At 47.5% G+C, this 23,663-nt stretch overlaps 2 protein-coding genes and 1 pseudogene across 2 annotated transcripts; all 3 read left to right on the forward strand.

Moving 5' to 3' along the window:
* The first annotated feature begins 9,232 nt into the window (after positions 1-9,232).
* Positions 9,233-11,015, forward strand: LOC133929800 (uncharacterized). The gene is made up of 3 exons (XM_062376569.1): positions 9,233-9,369; positions 9,989-10,441; positions 10,668-11,015. Exons 2-3 carry the CDS (start codon positions 10,067-10,069, stop codon positions 10,821-10,823), a joined length of 531 nt encoding a protein of 176 aa, XP_062232553.1. The 5' UTR covers positions 9,233-9,369; positions 9,989-10,066; the 3' UTR covers positions 10,824-11,015.
* Positions 11,016-12,190: 1,175 nt separating this feature from the next.
* Positions 12,191-13,920, forward strand: LOC133929801 (peroxidase 2-like). The gene is made up of 4 exons (XM_062376570.1): positions 12,191-12,761; positions 12,850-13,044; positions 13,140-13,302; positions 13,421-13,920. Exons 1-4 carry the CDS (start codon positions 12,510-12,512, stop codon positions 13,774-13,776), a joined length of 966 nt encoding a protein of 321 aa, XP_062232554.1. The 5' UTR covers positions 12,191-12,509; the 3' UTR covers positions 13,777-13,920.
* A 2,674-nt stretch (positions 13,921-16,594) lies between these two features.
* On the forward strand, positions 16,595-19,730 carry LOC133928101 (peroxidase A2-like; annotated as a pseudogene).
* The last annotated feature ends 3,933 nt before the right edge of the window (positions 19,731-23,663 follow it).

The raw sequence follows: 23,663 nt of genomic DNA on the forward strand, positions 1-23,663 counted from the left end.
GGAGGTGATGGGTCCACCTGGAAGGGTATGTATCGAAGGCCGAAAAATTCAACTCTTCCTCTGGCGGTACCTCCATAGCCTCCGCATCCTCTTCCTCTAGAGACATCTCCGTAGCCTCAACTTCCTCTGCCTTGATCTCGGCCATGACGACCTCAAGGATATCTGATGACACCCTTCCATCAGTACCCCGTGGAAAAACAAGACACCGAGAAATGTGTGGGCTAGAGGCCTCCCAAGCTGTCTACCAATCATCCTTCTCAACAAAACACACCACTAAGGCAGGAACAGAAGCAGAGGCAATGGGGTCCTCCAGCTCCTTCTTAACCAAGATGTTAGTGGCCACCTCTAAATCCATGCGCCCTTGAGAATCGTGAGATAGGGTGAAGCGATCCCGCCACCGCCGCCTCCGAAAAGGTAGGGTGGCTCTGAACGATCGGGACACGCTAGACCCCTCTCAAGAGGCAGCATCCCGAGCGCAGGTGAGGCCCCATCTGGCCTCGGGTCGCCACACCTATAGACGTTAATCCTACTCAAGTTAGCCACATAGTACAAGCATTCTAGAACAACACCAACATAGATATTTTTGCAAAAAGCAGACATTGCCCCATTTTGGCGAACGAAGCCATTTATATCAAACGAGGGAGGGTGGTCAACATACTAGGACTTCAACCCCCCCCCCCCCCAAAGGAAGAAAAGAAAAAGAAAAATAGCAACCTACTTAGGTCTGCACCTCCTAAAGCGGGCCTTGCAAAGCGTCGACCCCGCACGGAGAAGGTTTCTGCAGAGCGACATCCAGATGCAAAGAATGTCCAGATGATGACGGTACGTCTGGGATCTTCGAACGAGGAGCCTGGTCCTCCACAGAAGAGCCCGAGCCCTCTGCTGCTCAGCTTCACATGAGCTGCCATGAAATGCAGTGTCATGGTCCGACCATGCTTTGCCCATACACCTCGACAGTTGTCCAAAGCCACGCGAGTCTCCGCAGGGGGCGCCTCTTGCTGGAAACCCTCGATCACGAAGTCCGGCATCAGCTGCTCCAACACTATTAATTGGCAGAGCCCTGCCCAGTGCAATAAGGCCAGCTGGAGCGACGAGGCCACGCTGGACTTCTCATAGGCCTCAACTGCATTAGCGGTCGCCCTTGTGGCAGACCAAAGCCAGCGGAGTGTCAGGACCAGCGCCTCTGAGCTAAAAGTTATTGGCGGGCCTTCAGCCCCAAGACCACTCAAGGCATCATAGGTGGCCCAGGCCGCCATCGATGCACACTCGGCTAGCCCGTGGTGCTCTGCGCATAGTGTTTCTTTTGCCTCCCGAGCCTGCCCCAGCTCCCGCTGGACTTTGGCAACCATAATTCGGAGGAGTCAGGCATCACCCTCTGCTGACACGCGGGCTGTAACGGCTGCCTCAATGAATGCCCCTGCTTCCTGAAGAGCTTCGGCAGCCTTCCGTGCCTCAGCCTCCACACACTCCTGTCATGCCACCTCCTCCTGCCAAAGGCCCTCCTCGCACTCCTACCATGCCACCTCTTGTAGATGACCCTCTGTGGACTCTACTCGCCTCTCGGCCTCCTCCAAGGCACTACAAACCTTGCCACTTCATATCGGGTCGCGTCACAGGCCGCAGCGAGAGCCTGGTGCCCCGCACATCCTAGCGCCCCTCATCAAAAGTAGTTGTTGTGGAACACAACACATGAAAAATAAGGTAAGTAGCACAAAAAACTATGGCCAAGGAAACCTTGGGCAAGAGCTTACCTGCTAGGCTGTCGCCTCCTGGAGTGCCTCCACTTCCTTTGGAGGGCTTCAAGCCATAGATAGCTCGATCTCTCCACTCCTAAGGCAAGTGTGAGGAACGGTGATGTCCTAAGAGGGAGGAGATGAATTAGGACACTTAGAAACTATTCATCTCTAAAAACTTCACAAGATAAACCTATCTTAATTTTTATCTAAATGTGCTCTAGGTTTATCGAGTGTGTCTACTCTACCGCTTAAGAGGAATGCAACCTACTCTAGCAAGGTAAATTGCAAGTATGTAAATGTGGAAACATAAATAGGATATCAGCCTCTTTGCACAATGCTCCGGTGAGTGCAAACTCTACTGCACCGGACTATCCAGCAAGGTCAATTCACCTAGGACTTCTCTAATTCAATCAAACTTTGTCCTATCTATGGTGGCTTCTTGATGTATTGCATCAATAAGATCTACTAATATATAATCTTAATAAATATGTTAGTCCCAATGACTATGTTATCATTAATCACCAAAATCACAATCATGACCTAATAGGGTCATTTTCGCTATAGCAAGATGAGGCGGAGGCGAAAGCGTTCAGCGCCTCCGAGCGAAGTGTGAAGTTTTTCGAAATTAAGGCCTCAAAGCCAAGGCCCCCTCTATTGGTGCGGTAGTAGCCACCACATAGGGACTGACTCCCCCGGTATTGGCCACAAGGGCTAGAGCACAAACTGGTGCGACGTCCCAAGGCGTCGAGGTCATCACCTCCGAAGTGGCCATCATAGACACCTCAGAAGGGGCCCTCGCCATCTGCTGGGGCTCCGGAACCTCTGGAGTGGCAGCCACAAACGGGTCTATTTCGGTGACCACTGAAATACCCCAAGAACGTAAGTTAGGATCCTAGCACATCACTACGGCATGATATAAACCAACGGAGTAATGTCTCACCAAGACCCGTGGTCCATTCATCAAAGAGGCCCATGACATCCTCGCCATCTGAATTAATGAACCCCCAATCCATATCAAAATCCAGGGAGGCCTCGCCCCCTCTTCGGCTCTAACCATGGGAGGACGGGTCCAGAGAGGCCGGACCCTTCCCACGATCGCTTCGCCTGAGCTGGGTCTCACCTCCGGACACACCACAAGCGACAATGGTGTCCGTGGCCTTCCTCTGGCACTTTGCCCTGCCCATCTCTGCCTCGGACGACTCGGTTGCCAAGCTGGCCTGCGAACCTTCGGTGGCAGGAGGAAGACGTGCCCGGAGAGGGCTCACAGGGATCACAGAGGCTGCAACACTAGAAACCCTGGGCCCTCACTTCCTGGTGACCTTAGGCTCCGCCGGATCTGACCACGCCAGAGCCACTACCTCGAGGTAGAAGCAGATACGATTATACCACTCCTAGCTCCCAAACTGATCCATTCACTGGTCCCACTCCATGGTAGTAGGCGGGCCCAAGAACTCCTCCATGACTTTGGTCGCTTGCTCCAGCAAAAGGCAATCCTCTTAATGAAAAAGATATCTCACCTCCGCAAAGCCAAATCTATACAACGAGGAAGACTCATCCGAATTGATGGTGGGCCCGGAGTACATGTTCGGCTCGTCGTCTCCACCTTGTGCAAAGATGTGCTCTCGGTCCACCCGCAGGGGCTGGATACACAGCATCGTGAACTCCTCCGTGAGATCACGCATGCTCATCCTTCGGGCCACCCTCTGGAGTAGCGCCAATCGCAAAGCGAGTTGGGCATCGGAGATCTCCGCCACCGGGGTCTGAACATACTCAATGCCCCAATTCATAGAATAGAGGGGGGACCCGATGCCTACATCGTAGTATAACGACCGCTCTGACCACCAAGAGTACCACCGGTTGTTGATGGCCTTTGCCGGAAACACATCCTGATATTCTAGCCAAAGCTGGAAGTTCACGCTACCAAAACTGTGGACCTTCGTCACTCCGTCTTCAGTCCGGATCTTCGGCTGGCAACTTGCCTCATGATAGATGGAGGAGAAAAGTTCTTCTCTCCCTTCACATCCTTCCGCCTGCATGGCCCACTCAAAGATAGCCACATGGGCAATTGCGTTGATTGCAAGCTGTGTTAGCTCTACGTAAAAAAGGAAGAGCACCCCTCGAGAAGTGGCATGGCTGGAAAGCTGAGGCCCGTGTCGAAAAAGACCTCAAACACTATGGTCTCGTGGCCTTGAGGCTCCGGAACCGCTTCATCCCACAGTGCCTGGGCGACGAACTTAGAGGGGATCTTCCCCTCCTCGACCATCCAGTCAAGCTCGACCTCGCTGATGAAGGATTCCCCTAGCGCGGTGGTCTACCGGAGATACTTCCTGTTGGTGCGATGGAGCTCCACACACGGTGGCGGCACGAGCAGCGATAGAGGAATCGTCATCGCTTGAGAATCCACCGCCCCACGCACATCGACGGCCCTGCCTTGAGCATCGGAGCTAACCATGATGATCCCTGGAAGGCAACGAGAAGCGATGGATGACAGTGGAAGGTGGGAGTGCAATGGCCGCGTGCGCGTCGACTAAAGCAGATTAAAATAGAAGCAGAGGCGTCAGATAAGGGCCTCCAGCCGACCGGGACCTCCACCTTATAAACTAAGGGGAGAGTTATTTCCCCTGGGAACGCGCACGCACGTCCTGTCATTTAACCCATGAGGCCACGATCATGGGGGAGCGAAACCACCCCCACGACCCTCCAACGACAAGGCGCCACGTGTCCCACTACTGCTCGATAAGGCGTGACCATGCCGCTAAACGCAGGACGCATTAAATGCCCCTCACAGGTATTGCTAGACGGTCAGTTCAAGTCGATTGGTCTAGACTTTCCAAAACAACTCGAGCGCGACGAAGGACCGTAGGTCGCCAGACGCAGAGCCTAGGACCACCGGAGGCTGCGCTCTGAAAATCGTGAGGCCGACCGCTCCGCTGGCCGCCCTCGCGAGGGGCTACTGTTAGGGGTCGTCATTAAGGACCCCCGATACCCCCTAGCTCTGCCAGGCTACGCCTGAGGATCACGGATCTCCAAAGGCCCTTCAGTTCTCCAGGCTCTCTGGAGCTCCTATTCCCCGAAGGATAGGGTTGCCTCCTCAGAGCCTGATGGGTGAGCCATCAGGCCTTGACAAAAGATCAACCAGAGAAGGCTCACCCGACATCATTCACCTACAAGGAAGTGACTAACATTTAATACCCACGACCATCCTAACATCCCAGCGTAAGTGGTGGCCGGTCTGACACCTTGGACAGTGCGGCACCGTAATAGGCAGTCGGTCCAGTACCTCTCCCTTAGGACCACTTGCACCATTGTATTTGCTATAGTGGACAAAATCTTCTAAGTATGGATAAAAGTATTCTGCCTAGACCCAGGCTGGGTGATCGAACCAGCCCTAGGTCCATGTGGTACAATGATAGCCAGTATCGCTATCTCTGTAAGGACAAACTTATATGCTTGCACCTTGATGACACTATAAATACAGACGCTTGGCCATCAGGTCAAATGAGAGATTTTTCTTATCAATATCCATAACACATTTGGTTTTTCTTACTCTCAACTTCTTCTTCAAGCTTGAGTCTCCTCTTTAAAACAGACTCTCACCGTACCTATTTGTGAAAGATATTTTATTACACCACCAATAATCATCCTCAGCTTGATATAATGGGCCCCTTTGGAACGCAGGATTGGAAAACAACATGAATAGAAAAAAACACAGGAATATAATATAAATACATGTGGAAAACAGAAGATTGAAAAACATAGGAATTTTGTAGGAATGAGTGTTTAGATGAGCCGTAGAAAAAACACATGAATTGTTTTGAAAAATTTGACATACCCATTGATTAAAAGAGGTATTAAAACCATCCCTTGTTCATTGCAGGTGGGCCCATCTCCCCTAACACATCAGTGAAGCTTCATTTTGCCTCGATTCTACGTGCAGGGAAGAGAAAAAAGAGGTCAGACCTGATGTTTCTTTCCCTGTAGCTTTCCTATGGAATCGGTTCCTTTAGAAATTTTCATTTGCTTTTCCTACGTTGCCTTCCTCCGTTCCAAATGATGCTACAGTAATCGAATCCTAAGGAATCTGATTCTTCCATTTTTCCTACGCTTTTCCTCCATTCCAAAGGGCCCCCTTTTTTTTTTAGGATTCAGAAATCAGAACCGGTCGATAAGTCGATTCAATTGCCAACTGGTCCGGCCGGTCTAATCCTCCTGTCACCAAAACTTCTGCTCATCTCACCTCCATTGTATCATTTCTCTGGCTCCATCTGGTCGAGGCTTTTCCCTAGCACGTGTCCTTCTGTCATGCCCCGCCCTGCGCTTCATGCCTAGCATGTTTTCTTTCTTTCTTTTTGCTTGCTTGCTTGCTTTGTTCGTGCTGTTTTTGTGGATTGACTGACTACCGAGGGCTGCTTGTGTCGGGGCATGCAGCATAAATCTATAGCAAGAAGTCCAAACCAAGATTTCCTAACAATTTTTAGCCCCTCTATTCCGTACCTTCGCCTCTTCGGTACTCGTGATGGAATTTACACTCCCAGGAACAGAAGTGGTCAGGGGATCGCAGTCGCAGATGCACTGACCGACTGACGACGTGTATGTTCTTGAGATTTGTAAATTAATCGTGCAACGACAAGGAGCTCTACGCAATGCATGGCACTAGCTCATTCATGCTGCGGTGTCCTCAGCCAGCGAGTGCTCTCGAGGCTGAAGCATGGCGTGCCAGGTTCTGAGTTAGTGGAAGCTGCACTTGAATTTTATCGCCGATTTTTTCTTTGGAGGCGAGATTAAGAAAACCTGATAGCTAGCTAGGCTTCCCTTTGATCTATTCTAATAAATGGTAGCCTAGATGATGTTTCTGTTGAGCCAGAGGGGACAGGACAAGCAGGGTTTGTCACCGAGATAAAGAAACTGGAAATTTCATGCATGGATGCCTAATCATCAGTTACCATTACCCAAGTAATTGAAAAAATCACAAGGTCCTCCACTCACTTACCAGTAGATAAAGCGCAGTCATTAGCAGATATACTGATGATTACCATTAATTGTTACAGACTACTACTGACAATGAAAGAAGATAGACTAGCCGGTCCACTGACAGTTGACATACCTTTTTTGCCGGGTCTGCTGTTTCCTAAGCGGATCCTAAGGGAGATTTTCACATGCATGGGATTCCTGCAGCGTGGACTCCAGGTATCCTACTGTTCATTCTCGGAACCAAAAAAAGAAGCAGAGTATCTTACTGTTCTGTTCAGTTCAGTTCAGTTCAGCTTCGCAATCGAAGAGCATGACCTGTGTGTACCACATAGTAGTAGTACGAAACTGAATAAGCCAATTATATATATAAAAAAATCATTTTAATGTTGGTTAGGAGTTGGGGACCTTGGGTACCATGCCCTTACTTCCTCAGACATAGTGATTGACATGTTGGAATGGGTTCTCCATGATTCCATCACCTGTGGCAGCAAGGCACATATCCTCCTGTGCACCAAAGACAGCCTCACACTGTCACACAAACTTAGGCATCATACTATAACAGATGAGCCAACGCTACTGAATCATTGAGATGTTCAATTGGGTCCTTTTCTTCTATTTGTTCTTCAACTGTGGCATTTGTACTGCTAATTACTAATTAAATCATGCATAGGTCGCAGATTGAGATGGAGAAAAATATACTCTTACAATGCAGCGTACCAGGGTCATGTGCATGGTCGCAGATGATCCACCGGGCTGTCCGGCAGTAGGACCCCGGCTGCCTTGAGCCTCAAAAGCCCATGCCTCCCTGTCGACCTCCTCCTTTACTCCCACCAAACCCTTGCACGCACGCTCGCTCGCTCGCTCGCTTGCAGTAATAGGAAGCATCTCTTGCTTCTCCATCGCAACAAATATACAGTGTCTCATTTTTTTTTCCCTTGGAAGCAAAGGGAGGTGCTTTCTGGTTTCTGCTTTGCTTGCCCATTCTGCTACCTCCTCGTCCGACCCACTCTGAACAATCACCTTGGCACTTGTAGACTAGCATCGCATCATATTGGATGTGAAGATGACGAGACGCGGCGATGTTTTCTGGGCGGTACACTCCCAATTCACAGTAGTACCCGAGTGACCTGAGGTGCAAATAATTTCTTTCTTTCAGACACTGACTCTCAGGATCTGATCGGATCCTGGACAAGGCCAGAGTTCGCTTCTTTTTATGCGCTGCGTTTCGCCCTTTTCCTTTGTTTGGCTCTTTGCCTTTTGCTTGGAGACCCTTCGGAATCATTTCATCCTATCCTACAGGCTACAGCTACGCACAATGGTCTTAGGCTACAGCGTGTGCATGGGGTGAGGAGCCACTTTCTTTAAGGTGCCCAACATGATTCTGAGATTAGTAGTATTTTGTTTTGCAGGCTTGCAGCCCTCCCTTCCCATCGACTGTTGAAAACTTGAAATATCTTAGGTATCTCAATCACATGTTTTCTGTAGAAGGTGGCAACTCATCCCTTGCACTCTTTTTGTTCTTCCACCTTTTGCTCCTCTCTCCTCTTAACCGCTACACAATGCCACTCATCCACCACTGCCCAAGTGAGATCTCACTTTTTTTAAAAAAAACCATGAGCAGGAGCACTACTCTTTCATTTAAGATGAATAAGAATTTCAAATATTACATAGGTTGTGATTACATAAAAAAAACTGATTGGCACCTCGATGTATGACATATGAAACTATGCTATCTCCGGCAGACCACAAGCTAGCTTTAGTAGAGCGATCTCTTCTTTGATCAGATTGAAGATCTGATGCGGCCGCAATGACTTATTTTTAAACATTCTTCGGTTCCTGTCCTTCCATAAATTCCAAGCAGTATACATGATGATCGCTGCGGGTGTTCATCGTTGGTTCGGTGATAGCGGGGACATGGAACCGTTCCACCAATCCTGAATGGACTGTCCTTGATCTGGTGGGATTATCGCATCATGTGGTCATTCTCTGACCTTCTACCAAAGTTCTCTTGCATATGGGCAATGCAGGCATAGATGGACCGTCATTTCTCGTTCTTACTCACACAACAGACACTCAAGGTTGCACAGCCAGTTTCGGAGAGCCAGCTTGTCAACTGTTAAAATCTTGCTCTGTACTTAGTAACCAGGTGAAAAATTTGTGCTTGCCTTCCGCATGGGCTCTCCACGAAGTCTTGCTATCAAAGGAGCAGAATGATCCTTGAATTGAATCAGATAAGTTGATTTGGTCGTGTACCCTCCGTGAGCTGTCCATCTCCAGGCGATTGTATCGGGTTGGTTCGTTAAATTAACATTCTCCGCAAGACCCCAAAGCGTGATGAATTCCATCATCTCATTTTCTATCGACATCCTAAGCAAGCCTGTTGTCCAACTTCCATTTTGCAACTGCCAGAAATTTGACTGTGCGGCCGTCACCTAGCGTCACCTCCGTGGACACCCTAAACAACTGCGTGTCCCCAGCGTCACATGGAGATCTCACTTTTGAGCCCTCCATTTAAGTAGAGAGCCAAGCCGTCGCTTGCTCATCCTGCAGGCTCTTGGCACTTCGGAAATACCACCTCTCTCACAAGTTAGATGAGGCACCGGGAAACAGGCAATTTGCTGCTTCTTTGGCCACTGCAAGGAAGTACTAGTGCGTGCTAAAGGTGAGTTTCTTTTACCTGCAATTTAGGTACTCCAGACTCCAGGGTTCAAGGATGAGTACTTGTTCAGATTTCAGACTTTCTCTGTTTATCTGCTATTCTCTGTCATTTCCTTTTCGGCGTGCTTTTCAGCTTTATCCTTGATGAGAGTCAGGGAATAGAAGAAGCTGAGAAAACGGTAGTAAAGTTTTTTATGAGAGTTAGGGAATAGAAGAAGCTTGCATTGTGGGTTTTCTCCAGTGTGATGTTTTTGATGATCTTTCTGAAACTTCCCTCACTGAACAATGTTGGAACTTGGAAGAGCCATTGCTCCAACAGAACCGTACAAGTCACAGACACAGAGACCATGCCTGCGTGGTGTGTTGGCATTGCCATTTCCCGTTCTGGTTCAGATTGCCACAGCTCCATGCTTATCCCAACCACCCCTGCTTACAAAAAAAAAAAAAAAAAACCATGAATGGAAGGAACAAGCACCATACTGCATTTTCCTTTTTCTTTTTCCCCTTCCTCTTCGCAAGTTCACATGTAGAACGTGATATGTCTTCACAAGCATCACACGCACACACGGTCAGGGGATAAGGCGGCCTCAACCGTCTCTGATGCCTGCATTTCCTCTGCCTAGGGGGTGCTCTGATCAGAGGCTCTGCACATTACGATAGCCAAGAGCTCAAGGACAGCGCGAGGTAGCCGCTAGCTAGCCATGAGCGGCTTCGCGGGGCAGAGGTCCAGGCCGTGGGTGGGGATGGCGGGTGCCGCCACCCCTTCGGAGCCTTCCGCCGCCGGCGACGCCAGGGACGACGCCGCGGCCGCCTCGTCCATGAATGGCCCCGGCCTCGGCACCGACGCCTCCTCGAACGCCAGCGCCATCTCCTTCGGCTTCGCGGCGACGGCCGTCCTCGTCTCCATGTTCCTCCTCATGGCCATCTTCGAGCACCTCATCAAGCCCGGCCTCGCCTCCTCCTCCCCAGGCTCCCACGACGACGAGGACGTCGAAGGCGGCAGCGGCCGCGGCTTGCCCCCCGCTCGCCTGCACCAGCACGACGCGTCGCCGGACAAGCACAGGCGCTCGCCCAAGGTACGATTTCTGACGTCGCATTGCCCCTGTTCTATTCTCGTGGCCGTGCCCGTTCGGTTCGCGTGCACCGTGTCCGAACAAACAGCATGTCCTCTCTTCACACTCGTGCCTGCAGCAAACACTGCAACAGTGCACGTCGCTATGTGGACACGTACACTGCAGAGCGCAGACTACGAGGCAGCATGGCGCGCAAACCTGAAAGGCTCGTCGGTTCTTTGCGTTGCAGGTGGAGCCCGTGGCGGCCGCGGCGGACCTGACGGTGCTGATGCCGGGGCACCGGTACCCGACGTTCCTCGCGCAGCCGGCGCCTCTTCCACTTTGCCACAGGGAGGGCGTGAGTTGGCCTCCCCACGAGCGTCGCCTTTCTTTTCTGCCCCCTTGATTCTCAATCCGTTGTTATTTTTTCCCTTTGGTCTGTACAGACTCTGTGCAAGGCGAATGTTGGCATGCTGGATGGACGGGCCTGGTTGCTTACATGTTCATAAGGCTTAGATGGGCCATGCATGTCTGTTCTTTGCACATTGCAAAACCATCGTTTCGAGCCTGAGAAATTTGATTCGTCAAGTCTTTTTTCCACGACGGGCTGGAAAATATCGCTGGTTGGCCCATGAAGACAACGCATTGGTACTTTGCAGGCCATTACCACAGAAGCACCGACGTCTTCAGTAAAAATAAAAGCACCGACGTCTTGCTTTTGCAAGCATGCCTGAAGAACGTGGAACGATTTTTCTTTTTTTCTTTTTTTAAAAAAGAACAAAATGGACTTGCAATACATGCACTGTTGGCTAGCTACTTCCTCAGCTCTGGGCCTCTGACCCGGTCACTTGATCGGCCGTTTCCTCGCAGCTGTGGTTTGGTTGGTCGCCGACCCTGCCACTGTTGGCACTATTCCTTTTCCCACGCAGCTCGCAACGTAACCTACGCACGCAATCATCCAACACACAACGCGACCACTTCTCCTCGACCTCGTCATTCATCGCTCTCTAGCAAGTACTAGTAACCGCGTGCGAAAGCGAAGGTGCGGAAGCCATCGCCAGCAGGCCCAGTATCAGAAAATTCTTTATTCCTCATTAAAAGATAATATAATTCTCTATTTACTATCTTACAAAATAAACTTTCTTATTTGCTACTGCTTATAATTTTTATTTCGTCCTCGCAAACCCCAAACCCTATTAATCCGTAAAAAAAAGATACATTGACTTTTAAGGAGGACGGCGGCCTCGGAGTAGCTGCCGACAGCTAATTGAAATTCAAAGCTTTTAGAGGCTAAATCTTAAAATGTGATTTATTGGAGAGTGTAAAAAAATTCTTGCTTTCATAGGGGTTTTTTGCGTTAAATTTGGATGAATAGATCAGGAGATATGAATTCCTGAAGTCGTATTGTTTGCTGACCATTAGAGGATCTGCATGATTTTTATTGTGACTATAATTAGGTATAGAAAAACTAGAATTAATTTTTATGGTGAATACTAAAATTTTAGAAAATTTTGTGTAGATAATTTTAATGTGTTTATTTGTTATGTTTCCTATTTAAAAAATAGATATATAAATAATAAGGTAACTGGACTGTAATCAATACTTTCTCCAAAAGAAAAATATATCTTTTTTATAGATTAAATGGATGACTGTAACGAGAAAAGAATAAAAATTAGTAGTAAATAAAGAAGTTCATTTCTAAGATGATATATAGAGAATCATCTTATTTTTTATAGTAAATAAAGAATTTTCTCATCTTTCTATGGACGTCAGGCGTGGGCCTTTTGCAGAGAACTTTCCTCTCAAAGAGAGAGGTACTGAATCAAATTGACATGCTCCGGCCGGCGGAACATGTCAGACGCGCACCCAGTACCATTTCCAGCCCAGCGAAAAGTCCGCGCGCCCATCGCTCCAGACTATAAAATCTGCCGCGCGCACCCATTCCCCTCGCATCCATCTCAACAAGCTCCTCCTGAAATCTGAAGCAAGCACCACCCGGCGTAGCTAGCTTCCTACACTGTCTGTAGCCAGTCGCTACCTGACTACCTCTTCACCGGTCACATAGCTCGTACACTCATACACGTACACGCGCATGGCCGCTTCGTCTTGCATGTCTTCCCTCGGTTTGTTGTTAGCCGCGCACTGCGCCCTCCTGCTCGCCTTGGCTGGAGCGGCTCATGGCCACCCTCATCTCGCCGGCTCGGCGCTGAGCTCCTCGTTCTACGACGAGTCGTGCCCCGGCGCCTACGACATCGTCCGGCGCGTCATCCAGGAGGCCCGGGTCTCCGACCCGCGCATCCCGGCCAGCCTCACCCGCCTCCACTTCCACGACTGCTTCGTCAACGTGAGCACCGATGCCTCGGCCCCATGACTGATCAATCGACAAACGTACCCGCATTGCGTCATCTCACATGCATGTCCATTTGTTTCAGGGTTGCGACGGCTCTCTTCTGCTGGACGACGACCTCCCGATGATCCAGAGCGAGAAGCACGTGCCCGCCAACAACAACTCGACGCGCGGCTTTCCCGTGGTCGACGACATCAAATGCGCGCTGGAGAACGCGTGCCCCGGCATCGTATCCTGCGCCGACATCCTCGCCCTGGCAGCCGAGATCTCTGTCGAACTCGTAAGCACCCGAATCTCCCGTTGCAGTTGCCTACCTGCTCAATATTGTTCAAGCTTTGTCTGCCTGAACTGACGGAACCATGGAACTGCGCTCAGGCCGGAGGCCCCGGCTGGAGGGTGCTGCTCGGCCGGCGAGACGGCACGACGACCAACATCGAGAGCGCCAATAACCTCCCCAGCTTCACCGACCCCCTGGACAAGCTCCAGGAGAAGTTTAGAAACGTCAACCTCGACGACACTGACCTCGTCGCCCTCCAAGGTAACGTACACCTACTGACTTAATACATTTTCAGCAATATAATTTGGAGTACAATTCAAACCTAGAGAATTTTTTATATGGCATATACACTGATTTCAACAACAAACTTCTGCTTCAGGAGCGCACACATTCGGTAAAGTGCAGTGTCAGTTCACGCAGCAGAACTGCACGGCCGGACAGGCCCAGGGTGCACTGGAGAACCTGGACCAGGTCACACCCAAGGTTTTCGACAACAAGTACTATGGCAACCTCTTGCAGGGCCGCGCCCAGCTCCCGTCGGACCAGGTTATGCTGTCTGACCCCGCTGCGCCGACGACCACCGCCCCCATTGTTCACTGGTTCGCAAGCAACCAACGTGATTTCTTCAGAAACTTCGCAGTATCCATGATTAAGATGGGGAACATCAGCCCACTGATGGGGAGAGATGGAGAGATCAGGACGAACTGCCGGAGGGTTAACAACAAAGGCTACTGAAGACTCCAATTCAATTCGATTGGTTTCTTTTTTAACCAATTGTGATGCCTGTGTACATCATCCGTTCAATTCCATTTCTCATTATTTGTAACTGTAAAGTGTTCCCTTTTTTCCTTTTCGGAAAAGCAAATGTGAAAATGTTCTTAGACCTCGTATGCCCAATAAAATATATTTTACATTCTTTAACAAATGTCGTATGTAACCTCTCTTAACTTTATTGATCCATGCCTACTTATATAAGGGTTTTGGGAAAGAAGTTCCAGTGGAATCCAACTATCTCTACATATTTTAAGCTGGTGATATATCCTTGTCTGATTTAGGCAAGTATCCATGTAAATAGGAATATCATAGCGTTCCCTTGGATACTTGATCAACGACAAGCTCACGCCTCGCAGAAACATCTTATGAAAACTCAACGGAAAAGACGAGAAGAAAAATAGTGCATATCTTGTTGCCTCACTGTAACATCCAATTTAGAAAAACCAATGAGGAAAAACTCAATCGAGGAATACAATCTTAAATTCATCCTGTGCACAATGACTAGGAATACAACATCTTAAATTCATCCCGTGCACGATGAGGAATGAATAATTATATATTTAATATAAATATGGTATATCTTGTGCACGATGACGATAAATAAGGCATGATTGATATTCCAGACAGTTCATCATGTTCTATACAGAAACCATATTCAGATTAAGAAGGAGTTTTTTAAGATATCCGAAAGTAATACATTCTGAGAAGTTACATTCAGAGTTTTCCGAGTATGCTACGACTCCTCTACCTCAACTATATAAGGAGGAGAAAGGAGTACATCAAGGGGGATCCAAGAAGTCCATCTGATCCTAGATTCCGAACCCGGGAGAGCCAAAAGAGCCGAAGCTAGAGACCTGCAAATAGATATCTCGAGCTAGATTGAATTCCCAGCAAGGAGCCAGATAACAAATACAGAGCAAGATTAGTCGGAAAGGAGAAGAGATAACATATTGACATCCACAATAGAGTCATGCCACGACGAGATTCATCCAACAAGGGTTTCAAGACTTAGAACACAAGAGAAATCATCGAGACTTTTAATATTATATCTAGATACATCCCAATTATAATTGTCTTTTTTTCTGAGATTAATCAAGGTGAAACATGACATATGTATATTATCCTAAGGGAGGCCTGAACTTGCATAAAATCTTGTGACTCTTCCTTTGATATGTATAGTTGAGGATCAAGTATCTCTACTTTATATAAGTATTTGCATAATAGATTTTACCAATCGTCGATAGCTGGTGCCATCCATGGGGATTACGACAAGACGTGTCTTCATCAACTAAGCGCATCAAGTCTCCGACAATGGGCTACTCCAACGATGGGTTCTACGATGACTTCGAACGCAACATCTACGTGAAGCCCGATGAGTTGGTGGAGGTTCCTCGATCTCCGATGGTGAATTTTAGTTGACAAGCCTTAGGGTTTGCTGGTCAAGATGATTACTCGTGTAATCATATGGCTCATGAGTCAGAAAACCTGATCACAATCGTGGCCTCAACTTCTGATAACTCTCATTACCAAGTAGTTGCCAATATAGAGAAGGAGATTCCAGAGGATGAATCTCGCTTCTCGGAATTTGATGCATCCACAAACGGAGAAGATGTGGAGGATTATGAGGTCAATGCACTCTCTACTGATCCTCCAGAAGATCAGGCGGATGCTAAGCCCCGGGCATGAGATTCCCATAATAAAAAGTGATGTTGATGTTCCATGAAGGGTTTAGAGTCCATCAAAACTCCCCACTTTGGATCACGATCACAACAGAGATCAACGTTACAGGAGTCAGTTGATGTCGCCTCACCGTTTGATTTTTGATTTGATAGGGTGGCAAGTCAATGGTGAACAATTTACCTCTAGTATGGCTTAGTACCTACAGAGTGCAAATACTATATTCTTCAATCCATCCCAAAGAGGATTAGATACTCTAGAAGGGGCACATTGGTTAGAAGACATCACTAGGATATTACCAAGGCACAACAACGAGAAGAAGCCTCAACCTCGGCAAGATCTACTACTCGAATGAGTAGCACATGTCAACACAGTTTCAATCCAGCTTCCCCTAGTTGGAGGAGAGGGCACACACTCGTGGTCAGTGGATATGTCATACAACACCTCCCAGAAGCCGCTTAGATATGGATCTACATCACGGGATTAATGAATGTCGTGATAGAGCAGGAGATTGAGATAGGTCTCATAGAATAACTAGGCCAAGTTCCGGGAATCATGCAAATTTGATTCCTAAGGGTTAAGGTTATGAATCAAACTATTGAATAAGCACTGTGGTAGTTACTAGGTGTTAAGGTTTTATGCCTGACCTCCGAGCAGTGCATTAGCCGGATAGATTCCAACCAGGCATGACAAACAAATATAATGGGAGTTTTAATCCATTGGAATTCCTCCAGATATATAGAATAGCTATCCAAGTGGCAAGGGGATGATAAGGTTATGTCCAATTACCTCCCCACAACACTTGAAGGGTTTGCCTGTCTGTGGTTGATCAATTTGCTCATAGAACCGGTCTACTCATGAGAACACTTGTGCGACCTTTTCTTGACCAACTTCTAGCGGGCTTACGCGCGTCCCAGAAAGGAAGATGACCAACATCGTATTCATTAAGAGAATGATGAAACTCTGTGATAATTCATCAAAAGGGTTCAATAACATCAGGAATACAATTCCTAAAATCACCGATTCTTCAGCAGTTCAAAACAAAAGACTAACCGAAGATGTGGCTATGTGACTGCCTCAAAGTGTTAAGGAGCTATTCGAGATGGTCGTCCGCTATGTTGCAGTAGCAGAAGCAGTTGAGTGGAGCTATTCCCTCGATAAAGGTGAAAAGATGGCTCAACTTGGCCTAGAGAGCGATACCTTCAAGTCGACCAACAAGCATAAGCTTAAGAAGAAAGCTGATAAGGCTAAAATGAAGAATAAAGTTGAGCCACCGATATCATGGTCGTGACTCACAACAAGGGCTTCAAGCAAAAAAAACCTCATTGGAGAAAGATGCGAAAGGAAGGTGGTGTCCTATTCATAAATCAGATATGTATGACTTAGCTACCAGTTGTGCCGTGCTTAAACAAATGGAGAATAATCTAAAGACGAAACCCTCAAATAGGTCTTCTGCTTCTAGATTCTGATAACATGATGCAGATGAGGAAGACGAAGATATACCATTCTAGAATAGTGAGTATACCATCAACTATATGTTTGGGATCTGCCATCTAAAAGTCAAAGCGACGGTACAAGGGTATTGAACGTGAGGTCTGTGCCATGACACCTTACATACTGAAGGCCCTCGAGTGGTCGGACGTCCCAATCCAATTCAATCAAAATGACTGTCCTGATCCGATCATGGTTGAACCTACCATCAAGTTTTTATGTCTATTCTAAAATAAGCAAAAAAAAAAAAAAATTCAAATTATAAACCCGAACAAATCAAATGGCTTTGCGATGTTCAAGAAGCATTTGCCGCACCAAACAAGCATCTTGCCCCTAGCCCCTAGGCGCAATTGAAGCTTTGGCTACCTGCCTGACTCGGCATCTCTCAGACCTTTTGACCCAGCCCCTCGCGTTCGCATCGATCGGCCCTTTCCTGGTAGCTGCAAGCCAGGTTAGTCACCGATCGGTTGACCGTCATCAGACCTTCACTACAACTACAGATATATATAGCTCTTATTTCGTTGCTATTTTTGGACGAAATGTCACAGATTTGGGCACCTTTAAATTTCGATCCCACCGCCGGCAAGGTACACAATCACCCGTTGCGACCTCTCCTTCTCGCGCCGCCATTATCCATCTCCCTGTAACGACGAACTAATATATTAGCAGCAACCGCGTGTGCAAAGGAAGGTGCGGCAGCCATCGCTAGAACCGATACTCCAAATTTTGACGTGCTCCGGCTGCGGAACATGTTAAACGCGCACCCAATGGCCCGTCCCAAACAAAAGTCCGCGCGCTTATCATATCAATCAAGAAAGGCTATAAATATGGCGCACCCAACCATTCCCTTCGCATCCATCTCTGCAATCTCAATCTGCACCAAGCCAGCGAGCAGCTAAGCACCATGGCGTTGCTAGCTAATACTCTCTCCATTTAAGAATATAGACGTATTTTATTTAAAAAAAATTATAACTAAGTAAATTTTGACTGTTAATTTTTTGTAATATATTATTAATCACTATAACATTAACATCATATTAAAAATACTATGACATAAAAAAATCTATTGTAACAAAATTTATATACTAAACATGCATATAATTTAACTAATTATTGATCAAAACTTATGTAAGTTGACTTTTTTTAAAACAAAATATGCTTTATATTTTTAAACGAAGGGAGTAGTACCTACTCAGCCAAGCAGCCTCTTCAGCAGGGGCAGATTCAGGTTGGTTCCATGTTGTGAGATGACATCAATCGAATTTGGTAATCTTCATAGAAAACACATGTTTATTGGTGTTCATTAGATAAGATAACATCATATGCAGTGGTAGTGACAATAACTATTCTTTTGTCTGGATCCGCCACTGCTCTTCAGCGATCAGCACTCAAGAATCACACACGTAGAAGCGTATGGCCGATTCGTCTTGCTTCTCATTGTTAGGTTGCTGTTAGCCGCGCACTGCGCCGTCTTGCTCTCCTTGGCTGGAGCTGCTCATGGCCATCCTCCAAGCGCCGGCCCGGAGCTGAGTTCCACGTTCTACGACGACTCGTGCCCCAGCGCCTACGACATTGTCCGGCCTCCGGCGCGTCATCCAGGACGCAAGCATCTCCGACCCGCGTATCCCGGCCAGCCTCATCCGCCTCCACTTCCACGACTGCTTCGTCAACCTGACTACCAGTGCCTCTGCCCTGTCTGATTAATCGATACACATAGGATGTACGTATAGCTTGCAAATACATGCATTGCATCATCTGACATGCATGCTATCTGTTTCAGGGTTGCGAGGGCTCGCTTCTGCTGGACGACGACCTCCGGGCGATCCAGAGCGAGAAGCACGTGCTCGCCAACAACAACTCGGCGCGCGGCTTCCCAGTGGTCGACGACATCCAGCGCGCGCTGGAGAATGCGTGCCCCAGCATCGTCTCCTGCGCCGACCGCCGACATCCTTGCCCTCGCGGCCGAGATCTCCGTCGAACTCGTAAGCACCCTAACTCTTTCGTTGATAAACCAACGGCCGGCGTTATACCTAGCTAGCTTCTCTATATTGCTCGAGCTTAGTTTGCCTCACGACGGAGACACCTGACCTGAACTGACGGAATCATGGGACGGCGCGCAGGCTGGAGGACACCAATGGAGGGTGCTGCTCGGTCGGCGAGACGGCACGATGACCAACATCGAGAGCGCCAACAACCTCCCGGACTTCTTCGACCCCCCTGGACAGCCTCCAGGAGAAGTTCAGAAACGTCAACCTCGACGACACTGACCTCGTCGCCCTCCAAGGTAACGTACACTTACTGACTTAATACATTTCAGCCAATATAACTCTCAGTTTGCATACAATTCAAACCTAAAAGATTCTTTATATGACATGGAGTCATGGACACTGATTTCAACAACAAATTTCGACTTCAGGAGCGCACACGTTCGGCAAAGTGCAGTGTCAGTGCACGCCGCAGAACTGCAAGGCCAGGGTCACGCCCAACGTTTTCAACAACAGGTACTACGGCAAGTCAGCAACCTCTTGCAAGGTCGCGCCCAGCTCCCGTTCGATCAGGTCATGCTGTCCGACACTGCCGTAGCGGCGACCACCGCTTCCATTGTTCACCGGTTCGCAATTAACCAGAAGGATTTCTTCATAATTTTTACGGCGTCCATGATTAAGATAGGGAGTATTAGCTCACTGACGGGGATGGATGGAGAGATCACGAAGAACTGCCGGAGGGTTAACAGCAAAGGCTACTGAAGACCGTCTTTCAATTGATTTTGATCTTCATTATGATTTGATTGGTTCATTTTTAACCAACTCTGGTGTTTATGTAAATCATTTTTTGATTTTATTTCTTATTGTTTCTAACTATAAGATGATCCCCTTTTCCTTTTCCGAAAGCAAATGTGAAAATGTTCTTACACCACTTGCAGGCCATCTATTACATTGTTATTTGAATGTTAAAAGAAGCCACTATATTCACTCTCAAAATCATACCATTACCACAGAAACAGCTATCACAAACGGGGAACGAAGTCGTCTGTGTGAAAGTGTTTGCCTCTTTGAGATTGTCACAGACGGGTAACTATCCACCTGTAATATGATATAGCATAGACAGTTTCAATAAGACTTATCTGTGATATTATTTTTAGAAAAAAAATATTTTTAACATAGGAAAAATAAAAAAATTGCACTAGGGCCACCCTGTGGGGTCGCAAGTCACAAGTCACACAATTTTTCACACGAAATACGTGCCCATACATTTATAGTCATCGAACCCATGATCCCATACCTAGCGCGTAGCTTTCTTACCATCTTACATGTACATCATTGCTGATAGCAATAGGATATTTTATCCTTTTTTATCCTTATTGTCCAAAACTTTGGATAATTATTTAGGCATCTAAATAATTTCAAATAAAAAAGTTATCAACTATAAAGTCGTAGATCTTATTAAAAACTATAATTTTCATATAAAAAGTTTATTCATCTGACTTTGTATGATATTTTATGAATTTTTGAATATATACTACAAACATATATTTATAAAACCCTCCCGTGTTGATCGTCTAGACACATATGGATATTTATAAAAAACCGTTTGTATCTAGGAGAGCGAGAACATACAAACGGTTTTACTAAAAAGTCGTCTCTGTGTAGACGGCTCCTAGACACAGACAATTTTTCATTAAGAGCTGTCTATGTCGTTCAATAACATATAGATAGTTTTTCAGGAAAACCGTCTGTGTCTAGGAGCCGTCAATATACAGATAACCTTTTAGTAAAACTGTATATGTGTTCTTGCTCTCTTAGACGGTTGAGAATATCACAAATACTTTTTTTTGTCAATCGTCTATATGTAATTTATCAGTGATGACTTTTAAATAACCATATGTGACACTGTGTCTGATATTGCTGTTTCTGTTGTAGTGACGAAATTACCATGTTAATCAAAATGAAAAGAAAAGGATCTAGACCATTTATTGTTATGAATATCTAATGGTCTAGATTAAATCAAAGAGTCATGTAGTGATCATGATTGCAATACAGTGGACAATGCCATAATTGTTGATTAATAATTGTTCATCCCCCTTTACACTATGTGAGTGGGGTTATTTATAGACATTCCTCAACTACTCCCGTTGTCATTACATATTTACCCCTTTATCCATAAGAATATTCCTGCTAACACTAGGGAATATTCTAGAATATATCACATGTATTATGATCATTGTCTACCTACATTACCAAAAGCAATGGAATTCTAACACGTGTCCTAAGGGACCCGCATTGGACCCTTCATTAGAGTTACTAGCAACCTCCCTTCAGCCATTTCATTATCGGGTTCCAGCTAACTTGTGAGTTCCTTCTTAGGTTAGCCTTCGCTCTGTCACCGAAGGTCCTCACGCTGCCTTCCTTCGGCCTTAAGGCTTTGCTAGAACCTTCGTTCTTCGGGCTTCGTCGCACCCCTTCTGCATGCCTTAGGGCCTCGCTGTACTCTATGAGCTTCAGGTTTCATCGCACCCCTTCGGCCTTTGGGCTTTGCCTTCGAGCTTCGTTCCTTGGGTTTTACTATGCTTTCTTGAGTCTAACTCTAGTAGACCATAAAGGGAATTATCCCTATCTTGACGTTAGCCTCTCTGTTTTGATTTTTGGGATCTGACCATTGTGGTTGTCGGTGTATCAGGAACCAAGGGTCCCTAAATCCCGAGGCCAGGCCAGCCATCCGCCACATGGCGCTACCCCGCGAGGTCTCTCCTATAGGATGAGAAAAGCTCAAGTCCCGGGAGTAGGTGCTCAGGGCCACAGTCAGTGATCCCCGAGCACCCCAGTTCCCCGATGATCCACAGAATCCGAGTACTGGGAAGAAAGTGCTCGGGGAGGTGCCCGGTCACCCCTGAGCACCCTAGTCCCTCGACGATCAGAAGAGCTAAGTTCCGGGAGAGAGTGCTCGGGGCTGCGTGCGGCAGCTCCTGAGCGCTCGGTTCCCCGAAGATCCGTACAAGAGTGCTTGGGAGAGAGTGCTCGGGACTGCGCGTGGCAGCCCCCGAGCACTCAGTTCCCCGAGGGTTCGTGCAAGAGTGCTCAGGAGAAAGTGCTCGGGGCTGCACGTGGTAGCCCCCGAGCACTCGGTTCCTCGAAGGTTCGTGCAAGAGTGCTCGGGAGAGAGTGCTCGGGGATGTGAACAGTACCCCCGAGCACTCGGTACCCCGACAACCCAGAAAGGCCCCCGAGGGGCCTGCCGATGAGGTGTCAACTAGCCAGAGGTCAGCGTTAGTTCCTGCCACGTTTTGGCAGAGAGGCGTGGGGTCATTAATTGCACAGGTCCCGTCCCGTGCCATCCGGCTTGTCTCGGGATAACGTCATGAGGATCAAGGCGTTCCGTCTGCCGCACTGCTGTGGCAGAGGAACAAGACAGGGCGAGCACACCGGGTTGCTCTGCGGCTGCCCGGTGGGCCCTCTCCACGGCGCCCGTTGCCAGGGCATTTATGGTGACGGGCGATCGGGCGTGCGACGCATTTTTCACCCTCGGTCACTTCACCCAGAAGAAATGATGACGCACTTTCCATTTATGGCATCTCGGAACTCGAGCCCCCTCCTTTCCGTTCGGGGCATGTCGTGACCGGTGAGTACTTAAAATAGCTGGCAACACAGAAGCAAGAGGACCAAGATAGGAACAACAGACCGACCAAAGCGAGGAGTCATCCTGAAGAACAAGACGAAGAACACAGCGCAAGAATAGACACTGTGAGCAAGGTTGAGCACAGTTCCAGCCAAAGAACAAGGAGCCTCAAGCTCTTAGTTAGGCCAACATCCTTGTAACCAGCAACATCCTTGAGGGACTTCCTCAGGACAGTTATAGCATCCATACAGGAGTAGGGTATTACGCCCCCGTGCGGCCCGAACCTGTCTAAATTCCGATGCATTTACTTCTTCTTGCACTAGGTCGACACCCCCACCACCGGCCGTTGCATTCATTGCCATTTATTTCTCCGACGAACTTATTCAGGATCATCCCTCCGGCCGAATCTCTAAAAAGGGGTCTCTCGGGATCCCTGTGACAGGAGTTAATCCTCCGACAGTGGCCGAAGTCAACAAACAGGGGCCCACGTGATATCATTCCCCCAACAGTGGCCCCTTCATGGTTTTGGTCTTGACTTTGGGGAGCTTCAGCCAGCCGAAGTCAATCCCCAAAAATAGAAAAATTAACATGTTATAGACCACATGTCATGAAATGAATAAATAAATAAATAAATAAATAATAATGCATAGCTCTCTATTATCATGTGGTGAAAAACAAACAAAATACATTCTACGCATGATGGTATCATCCCTTTGATTTGTTTGCTAACAGTGTTCAAAATATAGTCCCTGCACAGACAGGGGCCCATGTGGTATCATTCCCCCAACAATGGCCCCTTCGTGGTTTTGGTCTTGACTTTGGGGGGCTGAAGCCGAGAATATTTAGACGGTGGGGTGGTACCCTTGTCTCGTACCCCCTTCAGCCAGCCGAAGTCAATCCCCAAAAATAGCAAAATTAACATGTTATAGATCACAAGACATGAAATGAATATATAAATAAATAAATAAATAAATAATGCATAGCTCTCTGTTATCATGTGGTGAAAAACAAACAAAATACATTCTACGCATGATGGCATCATCCCTTCGATTTGTTTGCTAATAGTG

Source organism: Phragmites australis, chromosome 9 (assembly GCF_958298935.1).
Source record: "Phragmites australis chromosome 9, lpPhrAust1.1, whole genome shotgun sequence".
NCBI classification, from domain to species: Eukaryota; Viridiplantae; Streptophyta; class Magnoliopsida; order Poales; family Poaceae; genus Phragmites; species Phragmites australis.